Source organism: Psittacula echo, assembly GCF_963264785.1.
Source record: "Psittacula echo genome assembly, chromosome: 8".
Taxonomy (NCBI): domain Eukaryota; kingdom Metazoa; phylum Chordata; class Aves; order Psittaciformes; family Psittacidae; genus Psittacula; species Psittacula echo.
In genome coordinates, this window is record NC_137744.1 from 9,644,289 (window position 1) to 9,663,549 (window position 19,261).

The following is a 19,261-nucleotide window of genomic DNA, read 5'->3' on the forward strand; positions in this document are numbered from 1 at the left end:
CCATGCCACAGACACTGCAATCAGCCAGCTAGTGACAGAAGGAAGATCCACGCTGTTCTAAGCAGGTGCCCTTATATTTCATCTCCATCCCACCTTAGCTATCTGAAGAACAACATTCAAGTGCAAAGGTCAGTGGGGGGAAAAGATCCCTCTCCCGCTGGCCAGCTGAGCCGATAGTGTAGGCCATACATGGGTTTGGAATGAGGGGCATTAGACTCACAACCTGCCCAGTGCCAAGAAATACACAGCTAAAATTGGCAGCTCAGAGATGAGTAATGCACAAACATGGTCCAGAGTGCTGCAAGTGTTCAAGCACTTCCAGAGTATGTTGGGTAAACGAGTATCTGTTTCCATGGCATCAAAACAGCGCAGAGATTACGCTGTGTCCCTTTAGCAGTTCTCTGATTCCAGTGCCTGGTTAATGTGAGCAGAGCTGACTTCCAGCAGAAACACTCCCTGGCTCTGACATAGAGGAGCACAGTGAAGTCCTCCTCTTCATCCTAAAGCATTGAAGGAGCCCCAGGGTGTGGACCAGCAGCTGCCCCCTCCATGCAGTACCAGCTTTGCTCAAGCACAACCAGTGGGCAGGAAGCTCCCATGTGATGTTTCTTCTGTGTAGTGAGATGGGAGGGTTTTCTTTTGCAAGAAAAAACAGTTATCTGTGAAATTATGCCCATTAGTTGTGTCCCATTCCCTCAGTAAGGTGCCACTCGCATTAGTTTGTGACTCATCTCAGTGATGTCCCTTCAAGGATACTTGCTGGCTAGAGCCAAAGAGACTTTAGGTGTGGGCTTGGAAGGCAGTTTTCTGGTTTGCTTATAGTCTGTTTGGGATCAGGCAATTGGACCTCTGGGAAACTGATGATCTCAGCATTTTAATTGGGGATAGCAAGTATGGGGAATACCTTATTCCCTGCAGTCACAGCATTTCACTGGAAACCCGAAGTTCTGTCTTTGTGAGACTTCCACAGGTAGTCCAGTGCCTGCTGGAAGTGGTGCTGGTCCTCAGGTTCCTCTGGAGAAGTGCGATGGGTGGGCAAAGACAAGGCTTCTTGGAACACATTGCTGCCACCAGTCAGATACAATCTGAAACCGTTCCTATTGGTCAGGAAAAGAAATCCACCAGTGCTGACTCTCTGGTATCTCCCCTGAAATTTATTCTGAGTAAAGCATCCTCCTACACTACACTCACATCATTAATGTCATTGGTGCTCTTTACCACGTTATACCATAGGGGAGGCTAGTTTTTGGGTGGCCAAAATGATTGTTTTACCTGCAGTAAGGTTATTATGGATTCTTTGGCAAGGAAGATACTATCCATGTTCAAGGTTTTATTACAATGCCATTCAAGATGTTAATGCAGTACCCCTGGCACAAAGATGCATCCAATTGCCCTGTGTGCCTGCTGTGTTCATTCAAGTGGCCGTTGCAGCTGACAGCCTGCCAGGGCTTCCCACCACACCCGTCCTGAGGTATTGCATGGCTGATGCTGTGCTATGCTTTGCAGGAACATTTTATCCTATTAAGGCACCTCTGGAAGCCAGATGTTCTGTTTGAGGAGGGACTTTCTTTTTTTAAAAGCAAACATTTTTGAGCTGATGTTATTTTTATTCAGTTCTCTCTGTGAAACTTCCGAGGACAGATCTTTGCTTGGCAATGTCATATCAGGGAATGAGAGAGAAATTGCTGCCCATCTGTCGCTGTCAACATATATACATGTACAGAAGGAATCTACTTAGAGGGCACTAGTGATGTTGCAAAGCTAAATATTAGTATGTTAGGAAATTACTGTATTAAATTGTGCTTGCAGTCCCACTCCAGCTTTGAGTTACACGATCTGAAGTGTGGTAAATCACTTCCACCAACTTTTGAAGTGGTCACTAATGCCCTGTTCTTAATTTCTGGGATTCCTCCCGTAAATCCCTGAAGCCAGACTTGTAGCCATGCTGAGCCCATGTAACTCCAGCAAGAGTAAGCATGAATAGTGCTTCAAACCAACTCCCTGAGCCAACTTTTCTGGCTGCTCAGAAAAATCAGGTCTGATGTGTTGAACCCTAGGCATCCAAGTTCACTGTGATGACTTTGTTCTTCACCTTTCCACCAGTGAAATGAGGATAATACCTTCCTCTTACATCATGTTAAGGTGGTTATGAGATACAGAGCTGTAATAGCATTGTGTAGTGAGAGATGGGACTAATGAACTCGCATGAGAATGAATATTTCTGCATTCAGCACAGAGTTTGAAAAAGATATGGTTAATAAATGGAATGCACTTTCTCTATAGGACCTCTTCTCAAACAGCAGCTCTGGTTGCCTTTGTTCTTTGGATATTACTTATTTCGATACATTCAGAAGTCAAAAGATCAGGAATTCTCAGCATACTGTAAACTTCCTGCTACTTAAAGCTCTCATACAGGCAAATGCTGAAACCAGAAATGAGCTGTGCAACCCATTTTCCCGTGTTTATTAAGCAAGAGCCATTGGTGTAAGGATTTTTCTTCCACATTGAAACCTGTCATTTTTCTACAGCACAAAATTCATTATAGCGAATAGAAGACCTGTGACGTTCGTGTGTATACATTGACTGGGATGGTTATCATGTCTAACTCACAAGTCTCACCATTACAGTCACATCATTTGTGTGTTATACAAGACTTGGTGGCTGTGGCTGTTCAAAAAGGTACAAGTGTCTTGAGGTTACGCTACATGGAGAGGGGCGTAATAACAGCCTATTTGCTGAATCTGGAAATGTAACTACTAAACAACCTCATCCATTACTTAAGCTTATAGAATATGGCTCCCTATATATATACTGTTCATAGCTTTGTCCAGTCTTAAGTTGGATTTCTATACCTTACCTTAACAAACTGTTCCATGGCATGAGTGTTAGGAAGTTTTTCCTGGCCTGTGGTTTTTTTTCTCTGCCTAATTTCATGTCATTACTATGAGCTTTGGCTGTGAAAACTGGAAGCATTTCAAGTTAGGAAAGTTTTAAGTGTCCCACATAAAAGTGAGGGTTGACAAGAGCTTTAATAATAAGGAAGGGGAGGGAGGTGTCTGAAAACACAGATCACAGCTTTCAGTGCTGAGGTTTCATGAGTGTTTAACTAGATAAAAAGTGACCTTGTGGAGTGCAGTGAGCAGATCTGCTTCCACGGTGGCCAGGCTAACTGGAATGTCTTTTTGTCTTGCAGAAGATGAAGCCCATAGTCCAAAGAAGACGATCTACCCCTTCTGCCATTACTAAAGCCCTTGGCAAGTCAAAGTGCCATTCCAGGTAGAGGAAGTACCTTTCTGACTCCTTTTTCCACCTTTCTGCCGACATCCTGCCTGTGCTGTGTAGGGTGGCATAAGATCAGGATGTTTGGTGGGAGAGCCATCAGTACCAGCCATGCTTCAGGACAGTCATGTCCCTGTCGGGTGACAGCAGCTTTCCCTAACTACCGGCTTGGGTGGTGAAAAGCTCCCTCTCTTGCCTGCCACTCCGGAGCCATCCAGTGCTCTACTGATGCTTTGCTCCTGCAGAGGTAAAGCACCAGCAGTGTCAGCAGGTAGAGCCAGGTACAAACATGCCAGACATTCATCTTGCTGCATTCCAGCCCATCAGGGCATGGGAATTGGGCGAAGCATGGTAATACGAGCATCATCCCCATGGACCTGTCCCCATGAGGTCAGTCTCATAGGATTGTAAAGGGCAGGACTGATTTTCGTTTGGTTGTTTCCTGACCAAGTTATGTGGCTTCTTTGTCATCGCCCCCACCCCTTTCTAAATTGCACTAAAAAAAAAGCAGCAAAGAGAAACAAATTCTTGACTTTATTTGGCTGGAGAATATCCTCCTGAGGGAGGGAGGCTTTAAACGCTTCTCATGATGGATTGCTATGGAGGGAGCTGGTACAATGCCATCTTTGCTTAGGCCACCAGAGTATTGGTGAGATTTTTTTTTGCTATCCTGCTGTTGGGCTTACAGAGCTGTGTAACTCCTCCAGCTTTAGGAAATATACTGCTGAGACTGTGAGATGCTGTGGCTCCCACTGCTCAGTTGACTCACATGGAAAGCTTTTAATACCAAGTTTAAAGGTGATTTAGCTTCTCACTTGTAAAGCCAACAGATGCATAAGCCAAGAAGTCTCTCCTTAGTGGCTGTGGAGAGGTGAGGAGGGAAGAGGGAATTTCTCCTTGCAACAGTGAGGGTGTTCCTGTGGCTGTGGGATGACTTTAAAAAGCAGACGCTGGCAAGCTTTAACCTCACTCCCATGAAATCATGGGATCACTCCCCAGTTATGAGGCCAATGGAAGCTGAGTTGTGACTAACCATGTCAAAAATACTACCTTTAAAGCTCGTGTGCTTTTTCATATGTGTAGAGACTGCCCTCACACTAGAGTAATATTGTGAGGGATGGAGGGAAGGTAAGTATCTCTTCCACATGCATCTTCCAAAGCGAGATACATGGCTTTGTCTATGTGTAGAGACAGGAGGATTTGTGAGGGGTTTTCTATCTACATGACTCTAAGGCCATGTCTCAGAGGTTATCCAATTCAGTCAGGGTCGGGCATGCAAACACAGGCTTTGAACAAGGCTCAGCAAATAAATGTTTCTTGTTCATTCAGCGCAAACCCACCTGCAGAGCCAGGATAGATGCAGGAAATAACTATGGGACCTGTTGTACTGCTAGCCACTGCCAACCAGAGCCAGGAGCAGCGCAGAGGAGGGTGCTGAGAGGCAAACGGGGAGATTAGCAATTGGCAGAGCTATTCCAGCTGGGGAGAGCATAGAGAAAGGATGTGGTTCAGTTCCGATGATGACTTGTTGATTGCAGTCAACATGCAAAAACCATTGTGGTTTTGGGGAAATGGTTAGCACCTTTATCTTTCTCAGGAGAAACAAGATGCTGGATTTCAGCCAGGCGATCAGATGGCTGGAATTAGATGGGTACATGCAGTTCGTTTTCTCTGTGCTGCAGCCCCAGCATTGACAAGCAGTTCAGAATGGATGGAAAACACGTGCAGAAATGGTAGTCCCTCCTCACACCAGGCTGAGCAGTGCCACGAGCCATGGGTTTTCCGTGAGTCATAGCTCACATGCACATGTGGGAAATAAGTGTTTTACCTGAGTGAGAAATAACTCAAAAAGGAATGTTTCAGCGGCTCAGCCTCCCCAGATGTTGCGTGGGCATTTAGGCAGTTTTCCATCTGTCTGAGGCTGATAAAATGAATTGGGCAGAGGCAGGCAAATGCAGTTCAGAAGGGAGAGCAGTACGGGCAGTGCTGGGAGAAGCACGGGGCTATGAGGCTGTTCCAAACCAGTCGCCTGTCTTCAATCATGAACCTGGGTGAGAAAAGCTTCTGACAAAGCCTGATGATTTTTCTTCCTTCCCTAGGGAATCTACGCTTTCCTCTTCCCATTCAGACAATGGGCTGCCAAGTGGGGTGTTCAGCAGCCCAGGCTCCACTTTCGTCCTGGATGAGCGCGTACAGCTAACTGTGGGCCTGCAGACCCAGGAAAGACATCTGATCTTGTTCAGTGATGTGCTGGTCATCGCCAAGTCCAAGTAAGAGGAATTCACACTCACTCCTCTACCCCAGTATGTGCTGTTAATGTTAGGCTCTGAGCTATTTGTGGAGTGGGCATCAAAACAACTCTTCTTTGCAAATGTGGATCTAAAACGTGGCGCTTCCCCTTTCCCCATCTAGAAATTCTTCCTGGTATTAATGCTTCGCTTTATTTTCCCGAAGGAAAAGGTTGTCTGATTGGTTTTGCCCTTTCCCTTATGTGGCTTCTTGAAAAAATAGCATGAGGGCATGAGGCAGTAAGGACAGAAAATTGATTCCTGGCCTGGCTACTTCTGCCACACATAAATTAAGAGCCTAGGTAACTCCAGCTATTAGCATGTACAGCAATTAGCCTAAATCACCATCTACCTGCATGTGGCTGTAGTGGATCCCTTGCCCTAAGCTGTCCCGCTGCAGCCACCAACCCCAAAATCTATTTGCATCTCTGGTATTCCCTCCATATGCCCAGACATTTAGTTCTGGGGAGGCTTGTTGCTGTCACTGCGTCTCGTGACTGAAAGGTTACCATCTGGGCTAAGAAATCCATCATTTGACTTGCAGGTCCTCCTGCAGCCTGAAGCTGAAAAAGCAGGTGCATCTGAGTGAAGTGTGGACCGGTACCTGCCTCAGCGAAGTGACAGAGAAAAAGATGGGTCCTGAGAATTCGTTTGTCATCGGCTGGCCTATCACCAACTATGTTGTCACCTTCAGGTACCTCATCAGACACCAGACCTCCCTCTGCAGCCTGTTAAGTGAAATGATGACTGAGGCTGTAGGGCCCTAAACTCTACTAGAACCCTTCTCTCCATTGAGTAGAGGACTTCCACCCCCATTAGACAGTGTGGTAAAGACCTGGACATTGGGAGACTGTAATCTTAGAAAGATATCGGCAGGTTGGTCCCTGCGAGCCTTTTAGAGGACCAGCGGGGCTTGCAAGTGTTGTTAAAGGAATGGCTAAGCCTGCTGCAGAGGATCTGGAACATCACCACCAAATCTGCCATAGCAAACCAGCTTGTCCCATCATATAACTTACAAGCATGTTGTTTCAGCACCTGCCAGCAGCCATTTCTGTAGGAGCTTAGCCCTAGTTTGAGAGATTTTCATTATGAAGGACAGGTTAGTTATGTCAATGAAAATGCCAGATTGCCTTGTGCCAGGATTAAAACCTTTATTCGCTCCTCGTGTGGCATGGGCAAACCTTCCTCCTGCACTATCTGCCCGGGTGTCCCAAGCCCACACAACAAACTAACTATAAAACTAGAAAGGTTCTTCAGGATGGGTCTGCACACAAGCTGCACAGTCCAGAGCTCACTCAGCCCTTGCTAACCCCGAAACTAGAAATGCAGGGGAGCATGGAGCAGGCTAAAGAATAAGCCCTTCATATCCAAGTGCCATCTCAAAGGCTGTACCAATGTTGTGTCTGAGCTAATAAGACTCACCAAAAAGCAGATGAGTTTTTTATTACCTGGAGCTTAGTCTATCCTGGCTAAGCTGAATCTAGAGCTGGCATACCCACAGGCAGCTCAGCTGGCTCAGGCATCTCCACTTCATACTCTCTTCTGCAGAGCAGAGAGGTGAGCGATCTTCAGGGTCACCCCATCCTCAGGGATGCCGGCACCCCTAGGAAGTTGTGCCCCACTAGATGCTCTTCCTTCTGTGGGGCAGCTGCCTTGGTGGAAAAAAGAACTGGGAACCATCCCATGGTTTCATACATGCTGTCTCATCATTTACAGGGGTCAGGATGGTCTCTCCCAGGTGATGCATTCTCAGTTAGGATTCATCCTCTTGACATGCAACTTGGCATTTGTGTCTTAGTCCCAACTCAACAGCAGTTCCATTTCCTTCACATCACTGAGGCCTGGGTAACCCATGTTGGCAGCAGAAGCTTCTAGGAATGGCAGACACTGGGAAGGAAATAATAAGAGAAAGACAATAGCAATTAAAGGTCGCTGCAGAAATAACAAGGGCCTACGAGATGAGTTAACTCCAGCATCACAGAAAGATATTTGTTCCTTATCTCAACACTCACCAGCGTGGGCAGGAAATGTAGCCCAGGTTGTTTCTGGAATTTTTTTGTTATTATTATTTTTGTTACTGTTAAAATAGGACAGAGGCAGGAAAGGACTGTGCTTTTGTTCCAGGGCTTTGCAGGAAGGAACTTTGACTTGCAGCTATATATAAATGAAACTGGGTAGAGTTTCCAAAGGCTGTTACCCACTCAGCACTTGTTTGATCATCTGCCTCCCTTTTTATCTTCAGCTCAGCTGACGTGAAGGAGCGATGGCTGTCAGCATTACTGTGGTAAGTGACCCTCCTTTCATCCTCCTCCTGGCTGGTTCCTCTACAGTCCCCAGAGATATTGTCACGTTAGGTGTCAAGTTGCCCCCTGATTTTCAGTACATGAAGTGTCTAGCTACTGTCCGAAAAGTCCACCTTTGAAACCTGAATGTAGAAGCCCTGCTTGAAAGCAAAATTGGTGTTAGCAGTCCAGAAAAGATGAAACCCACTAGAAGATAACGTTGATGGAGCACCTTTTTTGCTTTGGAGCTGGAGGTTGACTTTGCTAATGACTATGGAAATGGCACAAGTGTTTCTGATTCTTCAAATGTTGGGGTTTTTTTTTTTTGATTCAAGATTGTATTTGGTGGCATCTGGAGGCCACAGTTATTTCTTTTTCATGTTATGTTTTTATATGTTGTTTCCACTAACATCTCCTGGCAGAAATGTTTATATGGGTACAGAGAGGGGAAGAAGTCTCTTGGTTCGTGAAGAATAGTAGTGGTCTTAGGGATGCTGGAAGGTGTTGTGCTAGACACATCTGTCTGCATTAAAGTGCTGTCATGACGGGTTTTGCTAGTCTTGGGCCTCAAATAAATAAGCCATTAAGAGCATGTGACCACACTATGAGCATTGCACATTATTGTTACTGTTGTAATTAATCTCTACTTATTACAGTGCCAAGGAGTGGGTCCTTTGGATCTCTAGGATCCTTCTTAGGGGCCTTTTCAAGTTTGGTTAGGAAGTTATATCCCCTTCCCTTTTCTTTGACTTCCAGGCATATCAATGAGGTAAAACAGAATGAATATCCGAAGAATCTGTCGCTTCAGATCTTTGTGCTGGATGCTGACAGCTGTTCTTCTGTAAGTAAAACTGAGAACCTGCTCTTTAGATTGATGCTACGTGGAGGTCTGTGGGGTAGGGCTGGGAAGGCAGGGCTGTGGGGCTGCTGCCGCCACCTCTGTTTAAAATTCAAGCCTCACGAAAAGGTTTTAGAGGGTGTGCCTCTGGGCAGCTGCAGCCTTCCCACTGGAATGGGCTTCAGTTTTGGCTTAGGAAATGAGGGGGCAGCCAGACCCTTACCAAAAAGCATTTAATTCTTAAGATTATTCTTGGCCTCTGGCTTTTTTACTCCTTTCCTTCTGCTTCACTTGGTAACTGTGGTTAAGTTCTGTGGTTGAGTGTCCAGCCATTCCTATTTTCAGTGCAATAAGATGAGGAAATTGATCATGAAAGAGTCGCTGGTGTGTTCTGAATTAATTTAGACTGGAACGTGCCCCGGTCTCTTCATATTAATAGCATACATTTCTAGGCTTCATGCCAAGCTTGGCCAGTGACATTTACTTCCTGGGTACTCTTCCCTCAGAGAGCAACCCTGATGCTTGTGGTTTATTAGCATGGTGCCACAGTCACCTTTTGGAGTGACAGTGGCACTACAGTCAGTCAAATACTGATGTGATCAAATACAGCATCTGAACACCACCCACATCCTGTGATTTCTACTGGACTAAGTCTTTGGATGGTATAATAAACCTATGATATAAGAAATAGTGGAGAACAGTTTTCACAATGTTTAGCCATCACCCTTAACAATGATTCCAGTGTAGTTCAAATTCATTCAACTCTTCTAACCATGAACATTAAGTAAAGACAGTCAATAAACAGGTACGTGACTTTTCCCCCAAACTTTCAAGCTAAAAGAAACTGCAACCAAACTTCATCCCTTCTTATTAGCTTCCTCTGTTTTCTCTGCTTTCTTTTCTAGACTACCACCGTCAATGTGTCCAATATGGAAACTGCAGAGAGTGTGATGAAGAAGACCCTTGAACAGCTCGGACTTCCTGTAAGTGGCAGTTGCAGTCTGCCAAGTCTTAGCTAAGGAAGCTAGCAACATCCAGTTGACAGGGCAGTGCAGATGTGGAGAAGTGCTGTAGCTAACCAGTCAGGCATTAATACTCTCTGGACTACAAGATGAAGCAATCTGTTTGTGTGAGTGCCAAGTATTAGAAACACAGACATGCTTACACACCTGCATTAAATTCAAACCTTGTATACGGAAGTCCATTGGATTTCAGAGGACTTCATGCTCACAATCCAGCATTAGGATTGAGTCAAGCTTGTCAAAGGCTTACTAATGAAATGATACACTGAACAAAGCAGCGATGTTATCAGATGAGCCTTGCCCATTGCAGTGGTCCAGCCGTGCCCATTACAGTGTGTAACAGCTGTATACTCATTGATCTGTTCAGCCCTTTGTTGCTGTGTGTTGCTTTCTGAGTGCAACCTTACGGACCCTCACCCTGGCCCCCTTTACCTGATGTTTTTCTCTTCTCTGTTCCTCCACCTCCAGGGCAGGACAAGTGAACACCACCTCTGGGTGATCTCAGGAAAAGATGACCCTGCTTACCCTCTCATTGGTAAGCATTTAAACTGCTGCTTGCTTCTCTGACAGACGGTGCAGCCATTGCTCCGACTGTTTTGCCTTATAACATACTGCTTAGTTATGCTGAATGAGTAATCTCTGCATTAACTCTGCGTTACGTTGTTAGGTTTTTCAGTGGTAACCCAATAAATAAATCCCCAGGCTCTCCAAGGAAGTTTATACATGCCGGTTTATTAAAGAGATCTTGCTCCAAAGACCATGTTCTCATAATAAGACTGTTATTCTGGGACTCTTTAGACTTCACATTTAGTTTTGGGTGGGTTTTGATGTTTTCCAGCTCATCATGACACATGCTTAGTTTTTGTATCCATCCAATACATACTGAACTGTTATAATAAGCCAACTCCTACACAGAGCAATGCTTAGAGTATTTTGTTAGTGCAGTGGGGCCCATAAGCCTATTAATAAGAGCGTAAATCCAATTAATGTGCTTTGTTGCATGATGTGCTGGAGAGCTGCTAATGAAGGGTGGCTGGCCAGGTTTAACTGGATGAACTTACTTGTAAACCCATGATCATATGTATGCATAGGTGTGCCCTGGCCTCTTTAGGCCACAGGTGGAGGTTTTGAGCAACATTGCTTAGAGGCCCAGCTGCAGTAGAAGCCGTTGGATGTGGCTGCATCCTCCTGCCCAGATCTGGAGCTGTTTTCACATAGCTCTGCATCTTTTCTTGCTCTTCATACATCTCTCTGCTCAACAGGGCATGAGCATCCTTTCAGCATCGCACTGAGCTGTATCCGGGACTCTGCTGACCAGCAACAAGGAATCAACAATAACACCCTCCTGGCTGATGGGACAGAAGCTTCCTTCCTTGATCAGCTCCCAAAGGAAAAACAGTGTCAGTTTGTTCTGAAACCCCGGCCCCAAGCTCCAATGCAGCTGAGGAGAGGTAGGGGCTGCAGGAGTATGTTACAACCCAGCAGAGACAGCTGCATGCCATGGCAATGCCAAACTCTTCCTGACTTTGTATACATATCCCAGAGTCATGCTCATACCTGAATGTATGCAAAGAGGAAGAGATTGCAGAGAGGCTAAATTTGTTTGTGAAAATATTCAGAATTGGCTTTCAGTCCTTGATTTGCTTTCAATTGCAAGCCATTCTTACACTGCACAGACAGCAACGTTCACTGAAGAACAGTGATTGAACAGAAGTTTTGCTGATGGCTGGGCTATGAACAAGTATTTTCACTGCTATATATTACCTGTCTGTCCCCATTTAGAGTGTAGTTATTAAACAAGTGATGGTAGACAGTCCTTGCTCAGCCAGAAACTCTGCCTCCACTGTAGGTCCCTCACTGGCCAGTAGAAGCACAGACAGATGTGTAATGAAGGTGTGTGTTTTCTTTCAGAGTCACTGCAGAAACACACCAAGAGGAAAAAGTCCTTGATTGACTGGGCCCTGCGCCGCAGCACCAGCACCCCCACGGGCAGCCCTCCTTCGCAGTCACCTACCACCTCACGGAAGCTCTTCGGCCTGTCTCTGTCTTCTGTCTGTCCTGATGGGATCCTTCCCAAGCCAATCATGGTAAGGAGCAGCCTGGACTGGTTGTCCTGACATAAACTTTATGTGTTTAGCCTAGAACTTAAAGCCACTTGTGGCATTTATGAGGGTTGGATGATGAAGACCATCATTTGCTTGTGATGCTAGCTCAGTTACAAGAGTAAGAGCATCCCTCTCCTGTGTAATCCATATTGCTTCGTGCAAAGATGTCCATCCCGTTTCAATGGGTGTCTCCAACCAGGCCAACAGAAGTTGCCAAGGGGCAATGTCAGTGGACTATGCCATAGTCCATATGCTACATAGCTTAGACCTCACTCACTAAAAGAGTCCAATGGACTCACACTTGCCCCAGGATAAGCGTACCCACATCAACTGTACCGGCAACTTAGCTGACAGGCTCTTGTCCCTGGTTAAATCATGACAAACCTCTTGTATGTCTGTCCTCTTCCTGTACTGACTAGGTCTTATTATGTTATAATTGTGTGAGATATACACAAACTACAGGGTAAAGTGTTAGGCTCTTAAGTACAATTGGGCTTTTTCTTAGGATATGCTGCTCCTGCTGTACCATGAAGGTCCCTCTACTAGGGGCATTTTCAGACGTTCTGCCAATGCCAAGACTTGCAAGGAGTTGAAAGAGAAGCTGAACTCCGGAGATGATGTCCAGGTGGATGGAGAGTCAGTCTTTGTGGCTGCAGCAGTCATCACGGTATGTTTGGCCAAATAACTCAGCTGTCTGGGCTAATAGTAACTTCCTTCTTTAAGGAAGCAACATGAGTCTTTATGGGTAGGAAAGTTTGGGGAAGGTATAGAAAGCATTTTCCCAGCAAGAGACGTTCTCATCTGATGGCTTTGTCCATCTATGTGCACAAAGGTACCTGTCTGACTGAGTGGTGCTTGCTTTCACATGCAGATACATGCAGTAGCCTTCAGGCCAGTGTTTCATTTTACACCTCTCTGTACAAAACAGCCTTCAGCAGGTGATATAGGAACGTCTACCTCCAAGATAACCATGGTATCTATACAGTGCCAAATAACATGCCAGAGTCTGGGGTCAGCAATTCAGATGCTGCACTAACATGAAATCCTTTGGCGGCGGCACAGATGCTCTCAGTCCTTTCTGGACACACAGAAGAGACTGCAGGGAGATATGAGAGGACTCACGCCATTGAAGTTTTAGTGAGAAAAAGCCTATCTTTTGCAATTAAATCTGGTCAGAAAAATTCAGGCACCTGGAGTATCAAAAGCCATCCCCATCTCTTGCTCTTGATGGCCTAATACAAAAACCAGTTGACTGGGAGGATGTTCAGGCCCTTTCCAATGCGAGACATACATTAAGTTGTTAAACAGTCACCTGAGGAAAAAAACCCAGCAATAATCATAGCTGAGAAATCTTTCAAACAGAACTGTGCACAGCCATAGGGATGAGTCCTCTGCCTGCTGCGGTAGAGATGAGTCCTGCTCTGGAGAAGGGACACGGCACAAGGGCTGCAACACAGTCCTGCAGTGCTGCAGTGGAAGAGCCCTGAGGAGGACAGCTTGGTGAAGTGGGGAGGGGAGGAGAAATGTATTTGTGTCATGTCTTGTTTTATCTTGTGCTTAATATGAATAAACAATGACTATATGCATCGTGAAAACAAAGTAAGTTCTTCAAAACTGACCAGACTGCTCTGCATATATATATTTAATTCAGGATTTTCTCCGAAATATACCTGACAGTGTTCTATCCTCAGACATGCACGGACTGTGGATGGAAGCTGTGGACACAGAAAATTGGGCACATAAGATTGAAGCTATCAAAAGGTTTGTAGAAGCCTTTGTAAAAGCTTCTTTCCATGGGAGAAGGGGGAGCACACAGCCCTAAGCATAGACTTCATCTTCTGGGAGACTCTTTGGCAATGCTCCAGGCCACAGTAGAGCTGTTGCTGATTGCTGGTGTCAATGGTCGGAACATTTTCCTTTCAAGAGTCTTTTATGAACGTTGTGAACATTTCTGACCCCCCCTAAAAATGTCATCAGAAAATTCTTTTCTGATTACCAGTTCAAGTTACCAGAACCAGCACGCTGAAAAGGCACAGTAATTCAGCCACCAGGAGCACACCAAATCTCAGTGGGATTAGGTCCTTAACAATGGTAACTTTTCTCTTATGTGCTCAAAATGAAGCCAATGATTATCTTATTGGCCATTAGAAGAAATACCCACACCAAGATGGTGACTGGGACCTTGAAAATGGCTTTACTGCCTTGAAGCTGCTGCCCTGAGCAGGAGCAGTCTATCAGCATCCTGTAGGATATGCAGTATATCAGACCTCTTGCTGTCGATGGCTCAGCTCAGTGTTTGAAGCTGACAGTTTGGCCTGGGCCTCTTTCCTCCATTGTCTCTATAGTGTGAGACACAGGCAATGGCTTTGTCTCATGTGCTGCTGGCCTGGAGCTGTATGCATCGCTTTTAGGCAAGCATTGTTTTGTTAAGGCATTACATACTTCTGCCACAAGTCCCTTGGTCCCTCCAGCTCTGAGAGCGGAGTGGGTAGGCAACATGGATGTAAAGTTGTGGCTCTCACAAAAGTTGGTGGAGGGGAGTGACAAGGTCTTACTTTATTGTCCCATGTGAAAGTCTCAAAGTGGTTGCAAAAGGGCAGAAGGGGGCAAATGGTTTGGGACTACTGATATTTGAAGAGCGGAGGTTTGTGAACAGCATTGTTTTCCTTTGTTTCCACTCCCTGAATAGTCTAGTCAACCAGCTTCCAGAGGCCAACCTCATTTTACTCAGACACCTCTTTGGAGTCCTCCATCATATTGAGCAGAATTCCGGCGTGAATCAGATGAATGCCTTTAATCTGGCTCTTTGCATAGCACCCAATATGCTGTGGCTACCAAGTCCCACTGGGCCTGAAGAGGAGAGCAGGTCTACAAAGAAGGTAATCTGTTGTGGGTTTGGCGTCATGCTTGTCTTCCCCTTTTACTGCTTTTTATGGGCAGTATTTGTATTTTGTAGACTAAAGGAAGGCACAGAATTAGGGACAGTGCTGGCTGAGTGGCATCCAGGCTTTGTCCTTTCCCCTGTGCAGCTGTGGCCATGCTGGTAGGGGAATTTAACCACTCAGTTTATCCAGGATGGAAAGGAAAACCATGATTGCTTTAGCAAATGAACTTCTATATGGTCAAGCAAACCATGTCCAGCAGCTGAAAGATGGAGCAACTGAAGTTAGACATTGCCACTTCAGGTGGATTTAAAGCCATTTTGCAGAGACAAAGTAAGCAATGAGTACAACATTGCATCAGAGGGGAGGAATGCTCGCTTGTAGCTTATGAGGTGTTATCAATAGTAAGGAAAATTGTAGAACATGCTGTACCTGGCTCGCTGTACCTGGCTCACTGTACCGGTTCATAGAGCTCACATTCTTTCTTAAGTGTAGTTTGTACAGACACATTGCCACGTCCTTAGCAGCTTCTTGAGCAAAAGGTTCTGTAGGAAATTACATCTCTGTAGAAGGAAAAGGAATATTCCAGGACTGATTTGACTTGCTTCATACAGCTGGCTATATGTTGATAAAACTGACTGTGTAAATTCATGTCTTTGCCAGGTGGCCTTGTTAGTGCAGTTCCTGATTGAGAACTCCGGAGAGATTTTTGGAGGTGATATTGCTTCCTTGTTTAAAAGACCAGACAAAAAGTCCAAAACCTCAGAGGGGTCTCTGGGTAAGTTGGTGCCACTGTGTCTTCCAGAAACATTTAAAACCTTTTAACAGTTCAACTCCTCATGCTAAAGAGTTCGCTTTCCCTTCATGTCTCTTCCAAGGAAAGGCATTGAAAAACAGCTGAGTTTGGTTTTCCCTTTGTAAGGCATAGGCAGGAAGAGAGGGCAAAGCAGAGGGCTGAAGTGCATCTCTTGAAATGTCCCTGGTTGCCTTTCTCTTTGGATGCCGTTCAACCTATTCCAGCCATCACAAGAATTTAGTGTAGCCTTAGCAATGCCATGTCCCAGCAATCTTTTCTTCCAGGTTAGTTCTGTAAAGCTAGACCAAATGGTTGAATGGAAAAAGGCTGATTTGTCTCCATGAATACAGGCCAGTGGTGAAAGCTCAGGTCATCAAGCCAACATTTTTGATATCGTTCCCAGTCTTGCTCTGGTCCCTGTGCAAACAGCGGATCAACTTTGCTTTTCCATGAGTATATTTCCCTGCCTTGGTTGTAAGGTTAGGAGACATAGGCCACAAATTAATTGGTGTTCTCTGCCCTGGGCATAGGCTTGGCTCAGCATGATGATTCCTCTGATGAGCTGGAATTTTCTGCTTGTGACCCAGAAGGACCAAAGCATCACCTGGTACCTGAAGCAGATGCCATTTTTGAACCATCCAGCAGCTTGTTACTTGATGAGGATCCGGAGGACTGGGACTTGTTCAGTGAGATCACAGCCTGCTACCAAAGCAAAGCCCGGAAGAACGCCAGTGCAGACAGCTATGACCTCCTGGAAGAGGATGGCTCCTTCTGCTCCATCGGCTCAATACGCTCACTCAGCCCGGCCAGGGACCGGTGCTCGTCGGAGCCCAGCGTCTGCCTCAGCTCCCAGCTTCCTGCTCAGAGCCATGAGCCGGTGGCCCGTCAGTCCAGCTGTGATGCCACCATCATGCGCAGCCATACCGACTACATCCACAGGCTCAAGCAGCTGCAGGTAGAGAGCCAGAAGTTGATTGATGAAGGCCTAAGCCCTGGGGTTAATAAGGCCAGGCAGAACTTGTGGCAGTCACCTCGGACCAGCTCTACAGTGAAGAAGCTCAGCTTTCAGAAATCCAGCCTGTCCAACAGGTCCAGCTTCTCCAGCCTGTCCTCCACTACCACCTCCCCGTCTGCCTCCTCACTCAGCTCCTTAGACAGCGCTTTCTCCTACTGCTCAGAGTCATCAGCCATTAGTCCCACAGACGTCTCATCCCTACCATTCATGTTCGGTACGTCTGCCAGGCTCCATGCTGTGTCCCCCAGGATCACCCAGAGGTGCCCAAAAGAGTGGCACAAGTCCCTCAGGTCTCCTGTGCCTTTACATCCATGTGATCTGGACAGTTCCCATGAGTATGAACCCAAGGCTGCAGAAAGCAATCACTGCTTTGAAGAGAGGAAAAGTTTTCCTCCTGTCAGCAGAGCTGCCATGGGAAGCCCATTAACTGACACTGACTGGGAAGAAGAGGAGAGACAGCTGAGTTGTGGAGGGGTCCCTGGCCCAGGGCTCAGGAGCCAGGATTGTACCAAAGAGTTTGAACAAAACCCTGAGCTCCCAGCTGCCAGCCCGGCCAGCGAGAAGCCCCCACAAAGCAACCACCAACAGCATAAGGAGAAGGCAGTGAAAAACATAGAAATCAAAAGCGCTGATGCCTGCCCTCCAAGCCAGGAGAGCCTGAAGCGCACCAAGATAACTTTTTACGTGGCCCCAAATAAAGGAAGTTCTTGTGGGTCTCCAGTGGAAGAGGAAGAGGAGGGATCCCTGGCAAACACCAGCAGCAGCGACTCGCCCAGCAGCAGCAGTGAGCAAAGCCTGTCCAAAAGCTTGCAGACTGTGAAAGTCCATATCCCCCAGACAGTTTTCTATGGGCAGAACACCCCTCTTGTCCTGCAGTCCATCTCCAGGCGCTACCACCATGGACCAGTGACCCCATCCCCACAGGCAGAGCACAAAGAGAGTCCCCAGAGTGCCTCCACTCCTGAGGAGCTGGAGAGTAAGCCAGAGGAAATGGCGCAGGCGCCGACCCAGGGCAAGGGCTTCAACACGTTCAGCCACACCATCCGTATCATCCTCCCCACCTCCATTCGAAACACCATCAGGGAGTATTTCAAGCATGATGAAACCAAGACCTGTCCCGCAGCAGAAGCAGAAGCAGTGGAGAATGAACTCCTTCGGAGCAGGGTGGAGTGGCTCAGGAGCCAGCCACTGGCAGAGGTGGCCGCAGAGGAGCGTGATACAGTGGCGTTTGCAGAAGAGACTTTTGTCTAGGGATGTGGGAGAACTGAGTGTATTTTTGTGTATGTGCAGCAGAAAATAATGTGTAAGATATGATTATGATCGGGGTGTGAAGAATCTAGCAGGCTGCATGGGGCAATAAGTGTAAAGTGACACTAATGTGTATGTAATGTTGGGGTTTAGCATTCATTTTAGCTGGGATTGGGGGGGGGTTGTTCTTGGTTTTTAATTTGCACGCTTTTTCTACAGAAAAGGCATCACTGGCTGTATATCTTGTGGGCTGAACGCCATCAGAGCCTCCCTGTCCATGAATTGTACAGGGGCTGACTCCATTTCTTTATAAAGTGGGAAAGGAGAAACTCTGCTTTATTTTCTGCAGTCAGCTGCTGAAGCTTGTGGCTGACTGGAGAACTGGGACAGCTCATACTCCATCAGAACTAGTTAAAAACCTTTATGCTTGCACAAAATCCTCCACTATTCACTTTTCGTCACCACTCACCCAAAGGAAGACCCTTCACCTCCATCCCAGAAATCACTGCAGCTTCTCTCTACTCATCTTTTGGCCCCTGGTGGTCTAGCTCACAGTGTGCCTTTATTACTGTTTGAGGCACCAAATGGAGCCCAGAGCCCAAAGCCCAGCTTTCACTGACAGATGGCATATGTAATATTTTAACCCCAAGATTGCTTTTTCTTTCCCAATTCATTTTGCGTTGATTCTCTCAAACCTTCCCCAAAGCTTGTATTTGACAGAGCCACAGTTACTATAAAGGATTTTAGCACTGTCATTTTGGCAGAGCTATGAACATTAGTTTTTTTGGTGTCCTCTGGGACACCTGGAACGCTGGTCCTTTTATCCCTAGTAAAAGGTGACATTATATTTCTGTAGATGATGGTAGCATTTCAGAAGGCCCTTTCCAGAGGCAGTATGGATGGGGCAACTAATCAAATTCCTAGTCATGCTGAGAGGGATTTAAGCGGTATTTGGCTCTAGCACGAGGTCAAAGGAGTTGTGGAAGTTGTCAAGAATGTTGAGTGGATGCTGAAGCACAGCCCCATCTGGCCAGAAAGTTGTCAGTCCATAAGCTGAGATGGTCCAGGCTTCAACAGCGCTGATGCTGCCTCAGAGAAGCATTGAATTCCCACTCAGCTTAGCACATGGCTCAGTTGTTCCAGGAGAATTAAGTTTGGAGAAGTGCCAGGCAGGGATGTGCTAAGCAGGCTTCTAGTGCTGCACTACTAAACAAATGCAGCCAGTGGACTCTTGGAGCACCCCCATGATTCCACTCAAAGCAGTGCTCAAAAGAGCCACAGTCATAATGGGACTTGCTTAGAGGGTTGTGATGCTGCCAGCTGAGCTCTACACAGAAGCTGAGAGCATCACGTTAGTTTGACAGGCATTAAGGAAATGCTGGGAAAAGTCTCAGAGGTTAAAAGGTTCAGGCTATTTCATTTGAAAGTTATGTGAGAGTTTTCTAAGTGGTTTCTCTCAGAGAGTTGCTCCTTTTACGCAATTAACAGTGAGAAATACGTGACAAG

At 46.2% G+C, this 19,261-nt stretch overlaps 1 protein-coding gene across 1 annotated transcript; it reads left to right on the plus strand.

Moving 5' to 3' along the window:
• Positions 1-3,196: 3,196 nt before the first annotated feature.
• LOC308224773 (rho GTPase-activating protein 20-like) lies at positions 3,197-17,758 on the plus strand (the record flags this gene model as incomplete). Its single annotated transcript, XM_080624979.1, has 14 exons — positions 3,197-3,276; positions 5,379-5,549; positions 6,112-6,261; positions 7,810-7,851; positions 8,606-8,690; positions 9,593-9,670; positions 10,178-10,244; positions 10,972-11,160; positions 11,621-11,796; positions 12,320-12,481; positions 13,466-13,575; positions 14,504-14,693; positions 15,360-15,474; positions 16,023-17,758. The coding sequence occupies 14 exons, from the start codon at positions 3,197-3,199 to the stop codon at positions 17,756-17,758; spliced, it is 3,351 nt and encodes a 1,116-aa protein (XP_080481105.1).
• Between the last annotated feature and the right edge of the window lie 1,503 nt (positions 17,759-19,261).